General features: G+C 46.1%; 2 protein-coding genes across 16 annotated transcripts in view; one reads left to right on the plus strand and one right to left on the minus strand.

Moving 5' to 3' along the window:
• ptk2aa (protein tyrosine kinase 2aa) overlaps positions 1 to 13063 on the plus strand; it is a 32382-nt gene extending 19319 nt beyond the window's left edge. For 5 of the 15 annotated variants that reach the window (XM_029844890.1, XM_029844898.1, XM_029844900.1 and 2 more), the window contains 24 exons: positions 810 to 874; positions 1105 to 1191; positions 1908 to 1925; positions 3262 to 3318; positions 4129 to 4149; positions 4733 to 4830; positions 4945 to 5029; positions 5108 to 5208; positions 5332 to 5447; positions 5552 to 5652; positions 5737 to 5826; positions 5901 to 6105; positions 6194 to 6305; positions 6385 to 6459; positions 7009 to 7119; positions 7257 to 7352; positions 9271 to 9333; positions 9698 to 9737; positions 9824 to 9918; positions 10264 to 10272; positions 11149 to 11304; positions 11441 to 11521; positions 11794 to 11879; positions 11972 to 13063. In XM_029844890.1, the coding sequence (XP_029700750.1) occupies positions 810 to 874; positions 1105 to 1191; positions 1908 to 1925; positions 3262 to 3318; positions 4129 to 4149; positions 4733 to 4830; positions 4945 to 5029; positions 5108 to 5208; positions 5332 to 5447; positions 5552 to 5652; positions 5737 to 5826; positions 5901 to 6105; positions 6194 to 6305; positions 6385 to 6459; positions 7009 to 7119; positions 7257 to 7352; positions 9271 to 9333; positions 9698 to 9737; positions 9824 to 9918; positions 10264 to 10272; positions 11149 to 11304; positions 11441 to 11521; positions 11794 to 11879; positions 11972 to 12086 (2083 nt within the window). In that variant the 3' untranslated portion in view covers positions 12087 to 13063. The remainder of the gene's footprint in view (positions 1 to 809; positions 875 to 1104; positions 1192 to 1907; positions 1926 to 3261; positions 3319 to 4128; positions 4150 to 4732; positions 4831 to 4944; positions 5030 to 5107; positions 5209 to 5331; positions 5448 to 5551; positions 5653 to 5736; positions 5827 to 5900; positions 6106 to 6193; positions 6306 to 6384; positions 6460 to 7008; positions 7120 to 7256; positions 7353 to 9270; positions 9334 to 9697; positions 9738 to 9823; positions 9919 to 10263; positions 10273 to 11148; positions 11305 to 11440; positions 11522 to 11793; positions 11880 to 11971) is intronic. The other 10 variants (XM_029844891.1, XM_029844901.1, XM_029844892.1 and 7 more) reach the window with 9 other exon arrangements.
• Positions 13064 to 15663: 2600 nt separating this feature from the next.
• On the minus strand, positions 15664 to 17716 carry lratd2a (LRAT domain containing 2a). The gene has a single exon (XM_011608974.2). The coding sequence runs from the start codon at positions 17310 to 17312 to the stop codon at positions 16503 to 16505; it is 810 nt and encodes a 269-aa protein (XP_011607276.2). The 5' UTR covers positions 17313 to 17716; the 3' UTR covers positions 15664 to 16502.
• Positions 17717 to 18228: the final 512 nt, after the last annotated feature.

The raw sequence follows: 18228 nt of genomic DNA on the forward strand, positions 1-18228 counted from the left end.
TTTTGTTTTTTAACGTTAAACACTTTTAAAGCATAAAACTGTTAGGTCCCTAATTAATTAATATGTCTACAGGTAAAATACTTTGAACTGGAACTTCTTGTTGGTTCAGTCTTTTAAAAAAATCCATCTTGCTCGCCTGCAGGCCCCGTAGTTTCTCAGCTGCTGTTATAAAAGGTTGTTATTTCTATCCCCACCACGAGGTGGCGTTGCTTTTAGACAGATTTCTGAAATAGTAAAATTATTCTTCAGTGTTCAACTCTATAGCTATACTGGAGCGTTTTTCTTTGACTTTAGTATTATGGTATCTCAGGTCTTCACTAAAGCCCGTGTTTTACGTCCTTTTAGGCTTTTCAACTCAGACCTCTCAGTTTTCCACCCCTCTTTTCTGGTCAAATAAGGAGATAAGTTTCGGAGCCAAATACTTTCCACTTAGGGGTTTCAAACACACCAGAGTCTCCTCCTCTTTTTTTTTTTGCAGGCTCTGTCTCACTCTCTCTCCCTCTGTCTGTGGCCTCTCTCCTTTTCTCTCCCCCTCTCTCTCTCTCTCCTTGTCTCTCTCCCTATTTCTCTTCATCTCTACCAGTGGAGGTTTCTGATGTAAAACTGTAATAGTGCATAGATGACACGGACAGAGCATGCTAAAGGCAGACAGATAGTTTAAACATGGGATTTAGCTTTAAAAGTCATTCGTAGGTATGTTGAAGAGGCTCTGACACGAGCTGGGTAGGTGTGTTTTACGAGGTTACCATGGTAGCCTTTTCCATTTGTGCAGAAGTTTAATGTCTGGTCATTGTCCTCCTGTTTTGTAGAGTGTCCAATCATGAGAAAAAGATAGAGGCAGTCAGGAGCGGAGTAAGAGCGATTTCTGTCTCAGGTAAGATGGAAATCATCCTTTCAACAAGCAACCGTGGAAGTTCACCATCTTCAGTGCTTCCATCTAGTGTTTTCTTCGTATCTCTCCATTTCCTGTGTCACCTTTTGTCCTCTCCCTGTTTCTGTTTCTGTAAGTCGTCATCCTTTGTTTACATCCTTCTCTTCCCGTCACCCCTCTCTTATCCCCTCACATTTTTCCCACTCCCGTCGTCTCCTCCTGATTGGCTGCAGACCTAATGACATCGACACCTCCTAAGCCAACCAGGGCACGGCGTTTCCTCCTCCCCTTTGTCTTCTGTTCAGATTCACCACCCAATGGTATCCTTGGCCTTCATTGGACCATTGGTGGAGGAGTGCATCCACAAAATTGTGGTGTGGAAAGATAAAGTAAAGAAAAGCTGTGGATAAAATCCTGAACATGATTCCAAAAATTCCTTATCAGTAATGGCCAGTATTGACTCATAACTGCATCACAGTCTCTATTTTGAAGGTGCCCTTCTCTGCTGTTGTCCTCATTGCCTGCTCACTTTTATGAACTTCTTTGGCGCACGAACGCACGCTTCAGATGCAAGTAACCGCCTGCGTGTCGGTGCTTATCACAACAGCCATTAATGAACGACATTTTGCACATTTGATTTTGCACTAAAAAACAAAGTAGAAATGTGAAAAAGTGAAGTCAAACTGGGCTTCCCAGCAGGTTAGGGTTGCTATGCTAATGAAGCCATCTGACAATATAAACAGCTGAAACCACAGTTTACTTACAGCAGTAATTCAGAGAGCTTCATATAAGGAAACAACTCTTCATGTGTTGGTTTTGATTAGCAGTACCTGCATGTACAGATATTTTTAACATTTTTTTCTTTTCAACGTTAACTTGCCTGCTATGTTTTTTGCAGACCTTTTAACCCAGTTTTGTTTCAAGTCTTCATGGTCTAACTTCTCTCTCTCTCTTTTTCTCCCTCTTTTCTCCTGTACCCTTGCTACTTTCCCTCTTCTTCTGTCCCATTTTCTGCATGCTCTCCTGGACCCTGCAGAAGAACTTAGCGGGGATGGTAACGTTTTGTTCTTGTTTATCCTCTTGTGTGTATCGACACACTCGTGCTGGTGTGTGTCTGTGTGTGAGAGAGAGAGCGAGAGAGAGTCATGCTGAGTAGTTTGTCATTTTTTAATATAAGAAGAAAATGGATGGATGAATCTTTAGATTTATTTCTTTTATTGTGCATTAATAACATTGTAAGTAGAATCAGACTGGCATTTTTCCCTAAAGGGATCTTGTCCAAGCCACATCCTCATCTCTCTCTCTCTCTCTCCTTCTCCCCCTTCTCTCTCTCTCTCTCTCTCTCTCTCTCTCTCTCTCTCTCTCCTCTCCCTCCCCATACACACACAAAATCTTGCATACGTGTACTGAAATATATTTATGCACACACAAGTGCAGTGGGGAGAGGCTCGCTTGCTTGCTTGCTGGATTCAAACACGCATTCCTGGCTATAATGAGCTAAATAGATCACATACAACACACACTCTCACTCGCCCCTTATTTCAGCACGGAGGAGTTTTAGAGGTGAGAGCGATTGTCTATATCGACCTAGTCTACTATATTATTTACATTAGTGGCTTATTTCCTGGTGCTTATCCCCGTAAGGGGATTCTTTTCCCAGATTTCAGAGTAAACCCCTTGAAAGCGACACTTTCTGACGGCGTAAGATAGACCATAAGCAGATATGAGGGCAGTCTGCAGGGCAGCAGATGTTTGACTCTTGTTTCCAACAGCTGAGTCTGCACACGGATTTTATTTTGAACGCTGCCATCTGGTCCGGACAGACCCGGTCCATCCTTTTTTTCCCTGCTGGCAGTCTACTAATCTGTGTAACTCCACACAAATTCAGTCCTAAATGGGACCATATGCCTTTTCTCTCCCCTTTCCTCCTTCTCATTCTCGCTCCGGACGTTTTCTTTCCTTCACATTTAAACTTGCATTTGAACACTTTAAAAAAAAATCAAAAAAAAACTCTCCTCTCAGTTTTCTCAGAGTGGTTTCCCTCCTCTTCACCGCTGCTCCGACTCCCCGCAGCCAGCTGCTTTCGTGCACAGATATGCAACACATGGTCAGATGACACTCTTGACCAATGTGTGTGTGCATCTGTGTGAGAAACAAAAGAAAGAAGCTATGCGGGAATTGCTTTGTGTGGCATTTATCAAAACTCTGTAGCCGCTGCTGTGTTTCTTCACTTGTTGGAGCTGTTGATTTTCCATATTCTGTCAGTAAATACGGTCAGATGGACACACGGTAAACGGAACGGGGGTTGGTTTCTTGCTGTTTCTGTTGGGCTGAGTTCCGTTTCTTGGCATTGCTGAACGTTTTCTCTCCGTCTGTGTGTCCTGTTACAGAGACTGATGACTACGCTGAGATAGTTGATGAAGAGGACACTTACACCATGCCCTCCAGTAAGTGACTACAGCCGTCTCCTTTTGAACTCCTTTGAACAAATCTGAACCCGAGACGTAGTGTTTAATCTTACTGTATCATTAATGTCGCGAGTGTTATTCTGTCATAAGCTTTTGCTCAGGGAAACATTTATTCGGCTCTGCTGTCGATAATGGCGCAAGTCAGGCTGCCTGTTTCCAATAAAGATCAGGGGAGCAGCGTTAGGCTGCAAGTGGTTAGATAAGAGCTGACTCGCTGTCTTCAGAGCGGCTCGCTGGGGTTTTCTCTCACAACTGTCAAAATACGAGCAAAAGCTGAAGTGTCGGTAGGTCCGACTGCACTTCAGGAAGTCAAAATATCGGCTCAGCACTTGGTTGCAGGTCATTTACCGTACATGTTTATTTAGTGAAAAGTAAAACCGAGTCGTCAAAAGTGAAAATGAACTGTGTGTTTTTTTTCCTTACTGTTGACATTTTTTCTCCTTTTGGATGTTTCTCTGGATGATTTTGGTTTTCTTTTGATTGTGGTTTTATGCTATTACTCTGGCGTCCCATTTCTTCCAAACCAAATTTTTGCATCCAGATTTTTCTAATTCTCTATTTGTCACGAGTCAAATCTGTTCCCGTCCATTTTAACCTGCGTAACACTAACTAACCTATTTCTATTTAAAGAATGACTTTTAAAAACTTCATCTCATTGTTTAAAACCCAAGTATCAGAATAAACCACACACAGATGGATGTGTGTGTCTCTTTACATCCTAAAGCATCTGTCTGGCTCTCTCCTTCTCTTCATATCTCTTTCTGCCTTTTTCTCCCCACGCCAACACAGTCAGCTATGGAGTAGTTGAAGGTAAAAATTTCCCGTCTTCAAGGATTCTCTTCATGCATTTATGTAGTTTTTTTTTTCAGTAAAAAAGTTTGCCTTTGCTGTTTTACTTTGTTGGAAATAGAAAGTTGGCTCCGTGTTAAATGGAGTTAATGTTGGCCAAGTGTTGGAGATAAACAGCAACTGGACTCTTTGTTAATGCTCGTCTGTGGCCTGACATCTTCAGCTGTGTGGAAATAGGGATTGTGACATGTTTCATTTGTAGATGTTGCTGCAGGAGCTTTGTGAGTCCATCAAGAATGTGCATTTCCTGAAGAGCTCTAAGAGGACAGATGTTTAGCAGAGAGACCTGCGGGTCGATGCCTCAGAACACAGATAGAAAATAAAGGCTTGAGGAATGTGGTGTGCATGTGAAGATGACGATTTTCCTAAACTTTATAGCTTTATAGTGCGGATTAGTTTGCATGTCAAAGTAGACGTGTCTGTGTGTGTGCGTGTGTGTGTGTGTGAATGGGAGGAGGTGTGTGTAGCAGAATGTACAAATCTGCTTCGGAATGTATTTATGTTTTCCCTCATCACCAGTCTTTGTTTATTTTGCTGTTCTCAGCACGAGATTATGAGATCCAGAGAGACAGAATAGAGCTGGGTCGCTGCATAGGAGAGGGTCAGTTTGGAGATGTGCACCAAGGAGTTTATAACAGCCCGGTAGGTGCAAACGCACGCAAGAGGACGAACTAACTAGCAGCTGCATTTGAGTTGCATTGGAAGTTTACTCTTTCATTTCATTGCACTGATTTGCTCTAAATGCTTGTTTTACAGGACAAACCAGCGCTACATGTTGCCATCAAGACCTGCAAAAACTGCACGTCGGACAGCGTCAGGGAGAAGTTCCTACAAGAAGCCCGTAAGGATGCCCTAGAGGGAGACTGGGTGTTCTTCTTCTTTTTCCTCCAGTAATGTTTGTCTGATGTTTGTCTGGCAGTAACGATGCGTCAGTTCGACCATCCACATATCGTTAAGCTGATCGGAGTGATCACAGAAAACCCCGTGTGGATCATCATGGAGCTCTGCACCCTGGGGGAGGTATGAGAGCGTCGACATGCTGAGAGGCCGACTTTCATCTTCGGCTTATACGGTGTCAGTTAAGCAAAATATTCGCTGACCCGAGCAGAATATTCATTCGTTCGTTGGCGTCTCTCTTCACAGCTTCGGTCATTCCTCCAGGTGAGGAAATACAGTCTGGATTTGGCCACTCTCATTCTGTTTGCCTACCAGCTCAGCACAGCTCTGGCATATCTGGAGAGTAAACGCTTCGTACACAGGTGCACACAAACACCGACAAATTCATTTCTGTTGTCTGTTCTTACATTTTGTTCCTAAATAATAACATAACTCAGCTCTAATTTTAGATATTGTTGCCTTACAGGGACATTGCAGCCCGCAACGTGCTGGTGTCTTCAGTTGACTGTGTGATGCTCGGAGACTTTGGCCTGTCCCGATACATGGAGGACAGCTCCTATTACAAAGGTAAAAGCAGAGACCTGCTAAGATCGAATGCTGATTGTTTTGAAAGCTGCCGACTGATTAGTTGAGTAAAGATCTTTTTTTCAGCTTCTAAAGGTAAACTTCCCATCAAATGGATGGCCCCAGAATCCATTAACTTCAGGAGGTTCACCTCTGCCAGTGACGTGTGGATGTTCGGTGTGTTACGCAATGCTCTTCTTCTCTGTTCTGTTTGAAAGTTTTGTCCTAAAGAAACTCTTTTCTGCTTGGAGGCGTGTGCATGTGGGAGATCTTGATGTACGGCATCAAGCCTTTCCAGGGCGTGAAGAACAACGATGTGATTGGCCGGATAGAGAACGGCGAGCGACTGGCTATGCCTCCTCAGTGCCCGCCCACCCTTTACAGCTTGATGACCAAATGTTGGTCGTACGATCCCAGCAAGAGGCCCAGATTCACAGAGCTTAAAACACAGCTCAGGTATTCCATATTTGTACTGTTTTGCAGGATTTGCTGTTAGTTTTGCTTGAACAATTTGTTAAAATGACCCTGTGTGTGAATGTCGTAGCACCATACTGGAAGAGGAGAAGCTCCAGGAGGAGGAGAGGCATCGTATGGAGATGAGGAGACAAGTCAATATGTCCTGGGACTCTGGAGGGTCGGACGAAGCTCCGCCTAAAGTAAGATTTCACCCATGGCTCGACTCACTTCTCTTTGATGTTGTTGAGCTAAACCAAACTGGTTACTGTGCGTCTGCAGCCCAGCAGACCAGGTTACCCCAGCCCTCGATCCAGCGAAGGCTTCTTCCCCAGCCCACAGCTCAACCATTTCCAGGTACAGATGCACCTCTCTGCCGCTCCTCGGTTCTCTTTCAGTCGTTGAAGGGTTTCTTTCTGACTATCAGAAGGTTTTTATGTTTTTATAACAGTCAAAGACAACGTTTGCGACGGAGTCGCTGTTATTCAATCATCCGTTTTTACCATTTTAGCTTGTGTTTTCTATCACAAGATTGCTCCTTTGGGAAATTGTGCTTCCTTTGATCATTTTGCTTCTCTAAAACTATGAATAACTGTCCCAACTGTAAACATGCATAATCAATAAATAATTCAGGTAATCGGTGTTGGGACAAAACATTAGGAGCTTGAGTAGCACGCATCAACAGATTCTAAATTAAATGCAGCGCTGCAGACTGGCGGCTTCTTCTGACAGAGACAATAACTCTACTAAAAATAATTCTCTGTGGTGTTTATAAGGAGGTGTAACTATTTTAGATCTATTAACCTTTATTATGATAGCATAGAAAGTCACCACAAAAACAATCCAATGTGTTTTCCTGTTTCGATTCTCATTAATAACGAGCCTCTATCTCCTCCCCTCCTGCAGCCTTCTGCCCACGCTGGTGGAGGAGGAGGAGTCGGGGGCAGCTTCACCCCGACTGATTCGTGGAGTCAGCACAGGTCTGAACACACAGCCATGTGGAGCCCAAACATCGAGGTACTGAATAAAATGTCAGCTGAACACACACATTTTTAAATAACCGACTAGTAAAAACTGCTTGTTTTGCTTGTGAATGCTGGTAAAGTAGTGAGGTGAAGAGCCCCTCAGCCTTTAAGCATCAATGTTCTGTGCAGGGCAACGGCCAGGCCCAGATGGAGGAGAGGCTGATGATGCAGCAGCAACAGATGGAGGATGACCAGCGCTGGTTGGAGCAGGAGGAGAGCTTCATGGTAGACTATACACACTTTTTACTTTCTCTTTTAAAAGCTGGAGGACAGCTCCACAAAATATTTAACAGGCAATGAAAAGCAACATTTACATGTGGTTTGGACCCTAATGGCTAAAAGGTTTGATTCAGACACCAGCAAGATCCACAACTCTTCCTTTTCCAGCCTGTGCCTTTAAATATCGCCATGGTCACCAGGAGGGATTCAATCCAGCATAACAAATATTCTAATTCACAAAAGTTCACTGTGGGCCTCCACAAACATCTGGGTACTTTTCCCAAATGTTGCAAGTTTGCCTCATCTTTGAAGCAGCTCTGCAGGCTTTCATTTATCCGGCCACACTGCAGCACCCCCCTCCCCCCACTCAGAAAAGAACTGAAGTCGCTGCTTCTGCAAGTCTGTTTTCTTCTCTTTTATGGTCAGATTGTTTTTCCCCCTGCCACATTTCTGCCTTGTAAGTGGTCAGTTTGTAAGTTTGGAGATGAGCTCTCAGGAAACACGGCGGGCAGTTTATTTAATCTCATTTCTTTAATGAATTCAGGCGCCCTCTCCTTACGTTCACGCCATGCTCAGGCCCCTGGGAGCTCTGAGGTGCACAGCAGCACTGTTCCCTGACCACGTCCATCAACAGTTTACAGCTCTGACCTTAAAACGTCACTGACGTTTCCTGGAAAAATAAAAGCGTTCTCTTCCTCTTCTTTGTGATTGTAATCTAAAACCACAGCTCAGTTTCATCTTGGTTGAGAACAGCAGTTTAGCCAATGAAATTACCGTAAGATTATTATAGATGTGACTACGTGGTCAGGGGATTATTTCTAAGGCAGGGTGTCATTTGAGTACATTTTGTTAATCACAATTCAATTCAATAAATTTAAGTAAATACTGTATATATACACATATACGCATATACACACATACATACATATATGTGTGTGTATATACCAGTATATGGTGTATTTATTTGGGGGGGAAATCATATATATATATATTTGTGTGTGTGTGTGTGTGTGTAAATGTGTGTATATATACAGTATATGTATATATATATATAGTGTATTTATTTGAATAAATGTATCATTATAAATGAAACTTATACATGTTATCATTGGATTTATTGGTAAGCTTTATGTAAAGAATTCCACAACATCAGATCCATTTGAGGAGATCATTTGGGACGTGTTCTCTTCCTGCTGGCCGAGGGAAAGAAGAAGTGTTGTGAAAAGACAGAAATGAGGAACGAGAGCGTGCGAGGAGCAACAGTGCAGGAGAGAAGGAATGAGAGAGGAAGTGGGATTGGCAGGAGGATGAAGAAGGTGGACCCAGCAGGCCATCAGCAGGAGAGATGTGGAGAGAGAGAGGGCTGGAAAAATGGGAGGGAAGGCAGCGCGGGACAGAGCAGTGATCTTTTTGTCTCTGTGGTGCAGAAGAGCTTCTCCTCCTTCGGAAAAACCTTCTGTTTTTTCTCCAGCTCACTTTTTCCCCGTTTCTCGGTGCACGTCTCCACTTCCCTCCCTCTCCGTGCTTCCTTGCCCTCCTCGCCTTTCATCAGTCTCCATGTTTTGCCCCTCTCTCCTTCCATCTGTCCACCTCTCCACCTCTCTGACCCCGTCGCCACGCGTCCTTCGATGGCCTCTGCTCTCTGCTTTCCTCCTCCCGTTGTGTTCAACTTGTGCTCTCCCAGGATGCATCTCTTCAAGTCCTGCTTCACCAAAACGGTACTGAAAGAGAGCGAGAGAGTGAGAGCGATGACAGCGTTCGCTTGTTCAGATGGCGCAGGTGGAAAATGGCGCAACTAGTTTATTTTTGTGTTTTTGGATGGCGTTTATATGGACGTCTGGGTGGAGATTTACTTGACTCAGAGCAACAGGTAGATGGGAGCTGCTGTGGAAAGTGTTGTAATCATTTCTCTCCTCTCTTGTAGAAGACAGAGTCCAGAAACAGCAGGGGAAGCATCGACAGGGAGGACGGCACGCTACAAGCACCGGTCAGTCTCTGCGTGCACGTTAGACACAGACAGGCTCCTGTACTCCCAGAGCTCCGTACGTTGATGAGAAGGAGAAATATTACATCTCGTATTTTGAATAAAGCATTCAAAGGGATGCAGACAGAAGCTGGAAAATAAGATGGAAAGTATTTTTGTGCGCGCGCCAGGTTTAATACTGCCTACACGGCGACCACATGACCACAGGGAGCTCATGTGGAGTTTAAAGCCAGAACGGCGCACTCCTTTACTGCCACCGCTGGAACGGCGTCAACTCGGGACACGTTGGGGTTTTTGGGTCGTTGTTTTTTTCCCACTTTCATTTGAATTATTGTGGAGGAGTAAAATTGTCTGTGTTTGTCTGCAGAGCGGAAGTCAGCACATCTACCAGCCCATTGGAAAACCAGGTCGGTTATATTTGATGGAGAAGTAATTTTATACAGGCGACATCTTCCAGTGAACCTCACACACTGACACCGCTCCTCTATGTTAGAGCCCGTGGCTCCTCCTAAGAAACCGCCGCGGCCCGGAGCGCCCTGTCACCTTGCGAACCTCGGACCTGTGGAGAGCTACAACGAGGGGGTCAAGGTACGCGTCACTCACACACTCGCTGAAGCACCTTCAAAGGTTTTTTCCTGCATGTTTAAGCCTTTGGTGGCATGCATGCTGCCCCATACATGGTTGTTTTGGGCCTAATGAGCTGTCCCTCTTCTCTCCCCCTTTGCTCTTCTCTCCTTCTCATTAACATCCACAACTTCATCCTTTTCTTACTTCGACACACTGCTGCGTTGCTGCTCTTTGTCCTTCATTTCTGACCTGCTAATTTGCGTCCGTTTGCTCACCGATCACACTGTCCAACTTTTCTCTTCTTTTGACACCCTGTACATACATCACAAACCCCTACAAACCTCCCCACCCACAACATTCCTATAGCCATGGAGGGTAAGCAGATCTATGTGTGTCTGTCAGCAATGTAGAATTAGCTTAGTTAGCATATAGTAACAAGAATTCTGATTCATTTTCTTTACCAGAGAGCAGACTAAATTAGTATTCGTTTCTTCTCCATAAAAGGATTCAGTAATAAAACAGACATTTGTCAAGTAGTCCCACAGCTAAATATATCCCTGGTAAAGAAAAGTCTTTAAATGCAGATGAATAGATTTAATGTAAACTAACTATGACTAGTAAGACTTTAGATAAAGATCTTCAGTCATGTAGATTCTAGTTTTAAAAATGCACTAAAATTATATATAATCAAAAGTTCACAGTAATTCAAAGATGACACCATCCTTCTTGTGAGGTGTTGGTAAATTATGCACTGTCAATCATGATATTTTTGACTCTTTTATAGCATCAAGTAACCCATTAAAAATTAATTTGATACCTCAACATTCTTGGGGGAAAAGATAGTTCTAGTGTGAGTCACTGCCTGAGTTATTTGAGGGGTGGCGACAAGTTTCTTAATATGTTTTAAAGGTTGGACGTCTGAAAATACAGTTGTGACCTGATTTAATAACCTTATAACCTGAGTTGTGGTTAGAGGGACTTTTTCACACAGATGTACAAAAATAAATAAAAACAGCAGAATAAACGAGCCTGTCATTATTTGTAGGTTCTATGAATCTTTTCCCATCACAACATACTAAAAATATCTACATAAATTGTATATTTTCCTGCATGTGCTGTAGCTAAAAATGCATGCGGGCAGTGTGTGTGTACCCGTCATATACCGCCCCCTAGCGGTATGTGTGTAATTACAGCCAGGCGCTGCCACTTCAGGGTTTTGTCTTAATGACTTTCTCATTTTCACGGGTCCAGTTGCAGCCTCAGGAGATCAGCCCAACCCCGACTGCCAACCTCGATCGTTCCAACGACAAAGTGTATGAGAATGTGACAGGCCTGGTTAAAGCTGTGATTGAGATGTCCAATAGAATTCAGCCCGCGGCCCCGGAGGAGTACGTGCCAATGGTGAAGGTAGCGCCCACATTGTGTTTCTGAGAAGGATCAAAGCACGCTAGCCTTGAACGTTACTCATAATCGTTGCTGCTCTCTGTCGCTGTTAAAGCAGACGTAAAGTAAAATACACTAAAATCATCTGTTTGTTTGAAAGGAGGTTGGCCTAGCATTAAGGACTCTGTTGGCAACAGTAGATGAGACACTTCCTGTGCTCCCAGCGAGTACACACCGAGAGGTAAGCACACGCTCACACACACACACACACACACACACACCTACAATTCGGTGCCATCACTAATAAAAACTCCTACAATCACATATGAAAGCGCGTTTTGTCTCCCCCTAGTGGTGGGTAATGTAGGAACACCATCAGTCTGCTTTTGCCAAACCAACTCTGTCTCCATGGTTACTCACCACTTCACCTTTACCCATAGGCCTATTCACTGCAGTATATATGAATGTAGCGTGTTCCAGTTGAGAAACAGAGCTCTGTGTCTTTTTTAACAGATTGAGATGGCCCAGAAACTTTTAAATTCCGATCTGGCCGAGTTGATTTCAAAGATGAAACTGGCCCAACAATATGTTATGACAAGGTAGGCGAGAAGACCCGCACATGCTGGACGAGTAAAGACCGGACTGGTCTCAATGGAGGCGACGTAATCATTGTTTTCTCCTTTGTGGACAGTTTACAAAAGGACTATAAGAAGCACATGCTGATGGCGGCTCACGCGCTCGCGGTCGACGCCAAGAACCTGCTGGACGTCATCGACCAATCGCGACTCAAGATGATCAGGATTTAAGCGGCGAGTCGTCGAAGGAGGAATCGATATTCAGCTTTTGAGAAGCAGATTTGACTGAAAGGGTCGGCTCCCGCTCCGCCCTCAACCACTCGTTCTTTCCTCTGTTGCTATGGCGAAGGTCAATATTCTGTTGTTTTGTACTTTTTGTTGCAATGTTTTTGTATCCACAAAAATTCTCCCCCACTTACATATCCTCGAAAATCCCCTATTTCTACTTTTCAATCTTTAATGAAACGCTGACGGAGGCTGAGGCGGACGACGGGAGCGCCGCTGTGGACGGGCGCACTAAAGCCCGCACACGTAAAAATGACTCAGCACGCCGCGTAAACAGGAAGTGACAACTGGAAGTGAAGCGCTGGGACGATAATGAAGACGATTCTGTTGCAATGTTTCCGTGTAATTATTCCATTTTATCCTCTCTGGGTCGTTGGAGCGACGCCGTCACAGCTCTTCTTAAAGCTCCTCCTCTCTTAAATTAAGTTTCCTCGTCCTGTCTCTTTATCTCAGGCATGAATATATGACAAAAAAGTATAGAAATTTGCATTCTGAAGAACAAACCTACTAAATATCGCTCTTTTTTTCGAGTTAACTTGGTAAATATTCAGAGAAGCTATATTTTTAACACGTTTCTGAGATATGATGCAGGGAGGACGGGAAGGGAAGGGACGCCGGATGGGGGGGGGGCTGCTTTTTAAATCACAGGAACGATCGACTGAGAATAAAAGAAGATTTCAGGCAGAGCTCCAGCCTGTCTGGACTGAAGTCCCTGTACAGGTTGACTGAACTAGCTTAGTTATTTACCCATGTGGCTCCTGTAGGAACAGAAGAGGAGAGTCTCCCCGCATCCTTCTCTTGGTGGTCGTCCTCCTCTCCTCCCTCCCCTTCCCTCTCTCACCCCCGCTGGGGAGTTGTATTCTCAGGAAGGGTTCGTATGTACAGTTGCTGAACCAAGCAAATAAAACACTGTTATCAATTCACAAAGTTGTTTAAGGGTGTGATTATTGGTGGCGCTCTTCTTGAAAACCGTGTGTGTGTGTGTGTGTGTGTGTGAGAGGAGACGACCCGGGACCTGTAGGTGGGCGTGACCTTTGATGAGCGACGTCACAGCGTTCGTATAACTTGTGTAAATAAAGTTTGCAACAGTGGGACATTTGGCAGCAAAAACTGACATTTAAAGATGCTTTAAATTTGAATAAAACACAATTTAACTTGCAAAGAGCAAAGTTTGGAGCCACCCGTGACAACTTCAGGGTTTTCTTCCTTCCTTCTGTTTGCCCCCCCCCCCCCCCCACATCCAGTTTCATCTGACCAGAGCACCTTCTTCCACATGTTTGCCTCCCCCCGGGGGTGCAATTCCCCCGGGGAAAGTTGGTTGCACCCTGAGAAACGGGGGCCGAGGACCTTCAGTTTTTTATTTGTCTCGTCTCCTTAATCACTTTATTCCTTTCATGTTCATGGGGAGGGAACACGTCAGCATCCCCCCCCCCGCAGTTCATCACAGGGTCCGATATGAGCATTTGTGTGTTTGGTACCTTGCTCAAGGGTACATGGGCAGTGCCCTGAAGGTGTTCTGGCACCTCCCCCTACTTCCATGTCTTGTCTGCCCTGAGACTCAAACTAGGAACCCCCCCCTCCCCCCAGTTCCCAACAGACTGAGCTGCCACCGCCCAAGTTTTCTGTTTTGGGGTTTTTTTAATTTGTGAAAATAAAAAAGTCTTTGCCGGATTAGGGGGGGGGGGGTGTTGTGGGCAGCGCACACTTTACAGCTCCACTTAAAATGAGTAAATTGATAATAATGGTTTTAGAGCCGGGCCACAGGAACACACGTGGAACACAGGGCTGAGCTCCCTGGGCAACAATCGCCACGGTTTCAGCCTTGGTGACAGCTCCTGTGCAGCCATTAGCCCAAGAAACTCGGCCAACTGACGCTCCAGCCCAGCAAATGGCCTCCATGAGGAGACAGGTGAGGCGAAGACAGGGGGGGGGGGGGCGGATGGGGGTAAATTCTGGCTCATTTTTGCATCGACCCCACCATTAAAACACCCCTCAGCCATCAATATTCCCACAACCAGCGTGTTGTAGACATCCATGAAAAAACTGACGGAATTATGCTATCATGAGGGTGTGTGTGTGCGTGTGTGTGCGTGTGTGTGCGTGTGTGTGTGGAGTATCATTTGTTTCTGTTCTCCTGCTGTGACACGTTTTGCGGCATATTTCTGCTGCCCTGCTGCTGTGTTCCCTGAAGCGTGATGATAGCACAGACCCGGCCAGCAGGCCGGACCAGCCGGTCCTGATACGACAGGGTTACATAATTGGCTGTTGCAGTGTGACACTCGCTTCTCCCTCAGGGACACGTTTCCTTGTTTCTTCTCCGGGCCCCTGCAGCCGACTGGGAGGAGGGTCAGGGGCCTCTCGGGAGCGTGAGCGTATTTAGCAAACACTGTGAGAGTGTGTATTTGAGGCTGACGTTAGCATGTAGCAGATAGCTCTGCAGCTAGTCGCAGAGCTATTTCACATTAACGCGGATTAAATGACTTCATTAGCAGGTAAAATGTGTCACCAGATACCACACATGGACACTAGGGGCTTTCCTTTGCGTTGCCTTTAGGGTGACCTGTACCTGCATGTTCTCCAGATCAGGGAGACGCACTATTGGGTGACTGTCCTCAGACCAATGACGCTCTCCCAATTTAGCCCAAAGGTGATTTAGCTAAACAGAAAAAAACAAACAAACCCTTATTTAGATCTTCTGTCCTCAGAATCTTTCGGTTGTTAATCTGTTATTTAAGCTGCAGGATCGGTTTATCAATCTATTTGCTAAAGAGTTTAACAGCGTGTGTTTAGCGAGCCGACACGGACCTGCTTCACTCTCAGCACACGTCACCTGACAACAAGCAGACGCAGGCGCGGGGCCAAGCTAGGCCGCTACGCTAAGGCCGCTACGCTAAGGCCAGCAGTGGTGCCACCTGCCTCTCTGGATCAAAGAGCCACTTGACCGCAGATGGCTTCAGCGCTCACCCTTCCGGCTGTTTAAGTCATTAGCATCTGCTAAGACTTTGGACTTATCAAGCTAGTCAACGGGTCCAAAAGCCTCGATAAGGCTGTTGTCGGCCCTAAAGCAGCGAGGATGAATTCCCGAAGGCTCAGTCACACACAGGATGCTGTGTCGCTGACATGGGCTGATGTTTGCACACTCCTGGCGTGGCGGATGTTATCTGACTTTTTCCAACATCATACATGTTTGTCCAGACAAGCAATGACTCAGCGAGAGCACACAGGCAAATGTGCCCCATTAAAACCTGTTAATGAGCTTAGCGTGTCAGGAAGGAATCCAGTGAATTCCAGCAATGGCCTTCGTAAAGCTGCTGACTGGCCTCCATGTTAGAAAAACCTGCGTTTAAATCCAGGAGTTATGAGACAAGGCTCAGCAGCAGTTTAGCCTGGATTCATATGAACGTTTGTTTGTCCCCTCTGGGCTTCTGTAGAAAGGCGTTGGGGGTCAACATGCTAGCACCCGGAGGGAACCCGTGTGAATATTTATGTAAAATTAAACATTTAGTGAATAAAAACATAAACCTTTTTTTTTTACATTCGATTTTTATAAGATTTACACTCTTGACCTTTAGTTGTTATAGTTTTCAGCTTCAATGTGGTTTAGTTAGTAAAACAATTTGCTTGGTGTCGCTAAAGGAAAGTTCTCCTGTTTACTTTAACAGTAGAAAAGAAACTATGCAGAAACAAAAGCGGATGATTTGGGAGGAATATGTGTCGAAAGGCTGCACAATGAGCGTTCTTTCCTTGTTTTGGCACCACTGAAAGACACAAAGTAAAACAAGGTTTGTGTTGCTCAGCTGAGCGGGGCCCAAAGAAAATGATACATGAGAATTCACCGGTAAATGTGGCCAATGAGTTTTGTTTTTCTTCACCCGATGTTGCCGTCAATGTTTATTACTCATTATTATCATAGTTCATCACATGTCACGGAGTGCGATCTACATTTCGACCGCTAGGCGCCGCCAAATCTGACACACAGACTTTACTGAACAATTTATTGATGCAATTTGATGCAACTATCAGCAGGGGAGATCAATCCTGTCCTACGAGGCTTGGATCCAGTCCAGGTTTTCTCTCCCACCAGGTCGACAGCGGCTTTAACCTGGTAGGAGAGAACACCCGGACTGGAGTTCCCACGCGGTGGGACTGGGTTTCTAATCCCTGCTGTAAAGTGTCTCTCGGATGTGGAAAGCTTTTATGACACTATACAATCAGTTCGGAGGTTGTGAAATGATTTCTTCCACACGTTTCTGTTTTCCTGATTAAGGCTTTGAAAGATGCTGAGGATTTAAGGCAGGTAACGCGTGTAAAAAGCTAAAAAAAAGAGGGTTTGTAACGGAATAGAGCAGCCTCCGCCATCCATCAGTGCTCGCTGTCCATCTCCACGCTGCTGACGTGCGCGGCCAGCTCCTGCAGCACGGCTCTCCTGCCCAGATGCTCGTTCCTCCTCTTCTCCGTGATCATGTCCTCCAGCGACTGGAACTCCAGGACGTGCGAGTGCTTCCCGGACGAGAACACCTTCAACCTGTAGGGCTGCTTGCCTATCCGTAGCTCCCCACCCATTTTGAACTCCCTCTTCCCGAACATGCACCAGGCTGCGAAGCACTCGGAGTTCCTCCAGCTCAGCTCCTGGTCCTTCAAGCCCACCTGCTCCATGGCGTTCTGCACCACCATGTCCGGACCCAGAGCTTTGAACTTGTAAAAGTCGTTCACCACCCTGCACCTCCTGCCCTGGCTCGCGTCGGTCAGGAAGCTGTTCTTCACCTCGGCTCTGTGCAGGTGCACCACCTGGAAGTCCCCCACGTACACGGCCCAGTGCGGGTACTGGCCCGTGGCCACGAACTCCACCAGATCTCCCGCTTTGCATCTGTTGAGGAGGTTCTCCGGGGAGTAGACCTCCAGGCTGGCGGACCTGGAGCTCTTCTCGTAGATGCACTCGTCCCTGTAGTGGACGGCGCACTCCACCTCGTCGCGCTGGTCGTACTGCTTCTCTTCCTGATTCCGCTCCGCGCCGTCGGGCGCGCGGCCGCCGTCCTCCAGCTCGTCATCGTCGTTGGAAAATATGTAGGAGACGCCGATCCGCGATCCGTCGTCCGCGTCCACGCCGTTCGGATCCACCGTGGGGACTTCCGCGTAACTTAAATGCGACAGTTTCTCCATCTGGTTCCCCATGGCGCCGCTCACCTGGTAACCCGAGCCGCTACCGCGTGTCACACATCACCGCCACCTGCCTCCCGAACGCGCCTTCAAACTTCCTCCTTCCCCTCGGACCAGGCGCTGCGGGGGGGCTTGTATCCGAATCACGCATTCGAATCCTTCCCTCGTGTGTTTGCGCCCAGCGGAGCCCATCAACAAGTGGAGTTCGGAGGAGAACTCTGAAAATGCGCCTGGATGAATCCTCCAGCTCCAATTTCCCTGCGCAAACTTCCCTCCCGCGGCCGTTGATGATAATCAGCACCAATATCCAGATCTTCGACAAACAGTCTGTTTCTTCCCCCCCCCCACCCCCTCTTTACTGGAGGCGAAAGCAGGCTGCAGCAGCGGGAGCAGCTCCGTGGCTCCGCAGCGCCCCGCACACTCTGGCAGCCGCACGCAGCGCTGCTGCTTTAAAGCGGAAGCGTGCGTAATTCTCACCAGCGCGCCCCGGGTGCGCTCCTGGGGCAGTTGGACCTTAAAATAACAATTATCATTATTAGTTAATAACTGTCACCATGAAACAAACACCGGATGCAGTTAAATAGTGTAAATATTTACAAACAGGCGTCTCCGCCAATAGAAGTGAAAATAATATTGTAATAAGTTGAGAAGTTTCTAATTTGCTCTACAAACACGTATGAGCCATGTTTGATGTTCCTTTTCACATTTCTAGTTTTTTTATTTTTGGTACCTATTTACTGCCGGCTGTAAAGAATCGTCGGGATCTATAAATTGCTTTGGGTGACCTCTGACCTCCCGCCTCTCCTTGAATGTCCCGAAGGCTGCGGGCTTTGACCTCAAAGGTCTGTTAGCACTGCTGCTATAATGGCTCTGCTTATTTACACAGCAAGAGAAAAGTGTCCTTGTGACACCGACTGTAGCGTCTGGACCT

This window comes from Takifugu rubripes, chromosome 12 (assembly GCF_901000725.2).
Source record: "Takifugu rubripes chromosome 12, fTakRub1.2, whole genome shotgun sequence".
Lineage (NCBI taxonomy): Eukaryota > Metazoa > Chordata > Actinopteri > Tetraodontiformes > Tetraodontidae > Takifugu > Takifugu rubripes.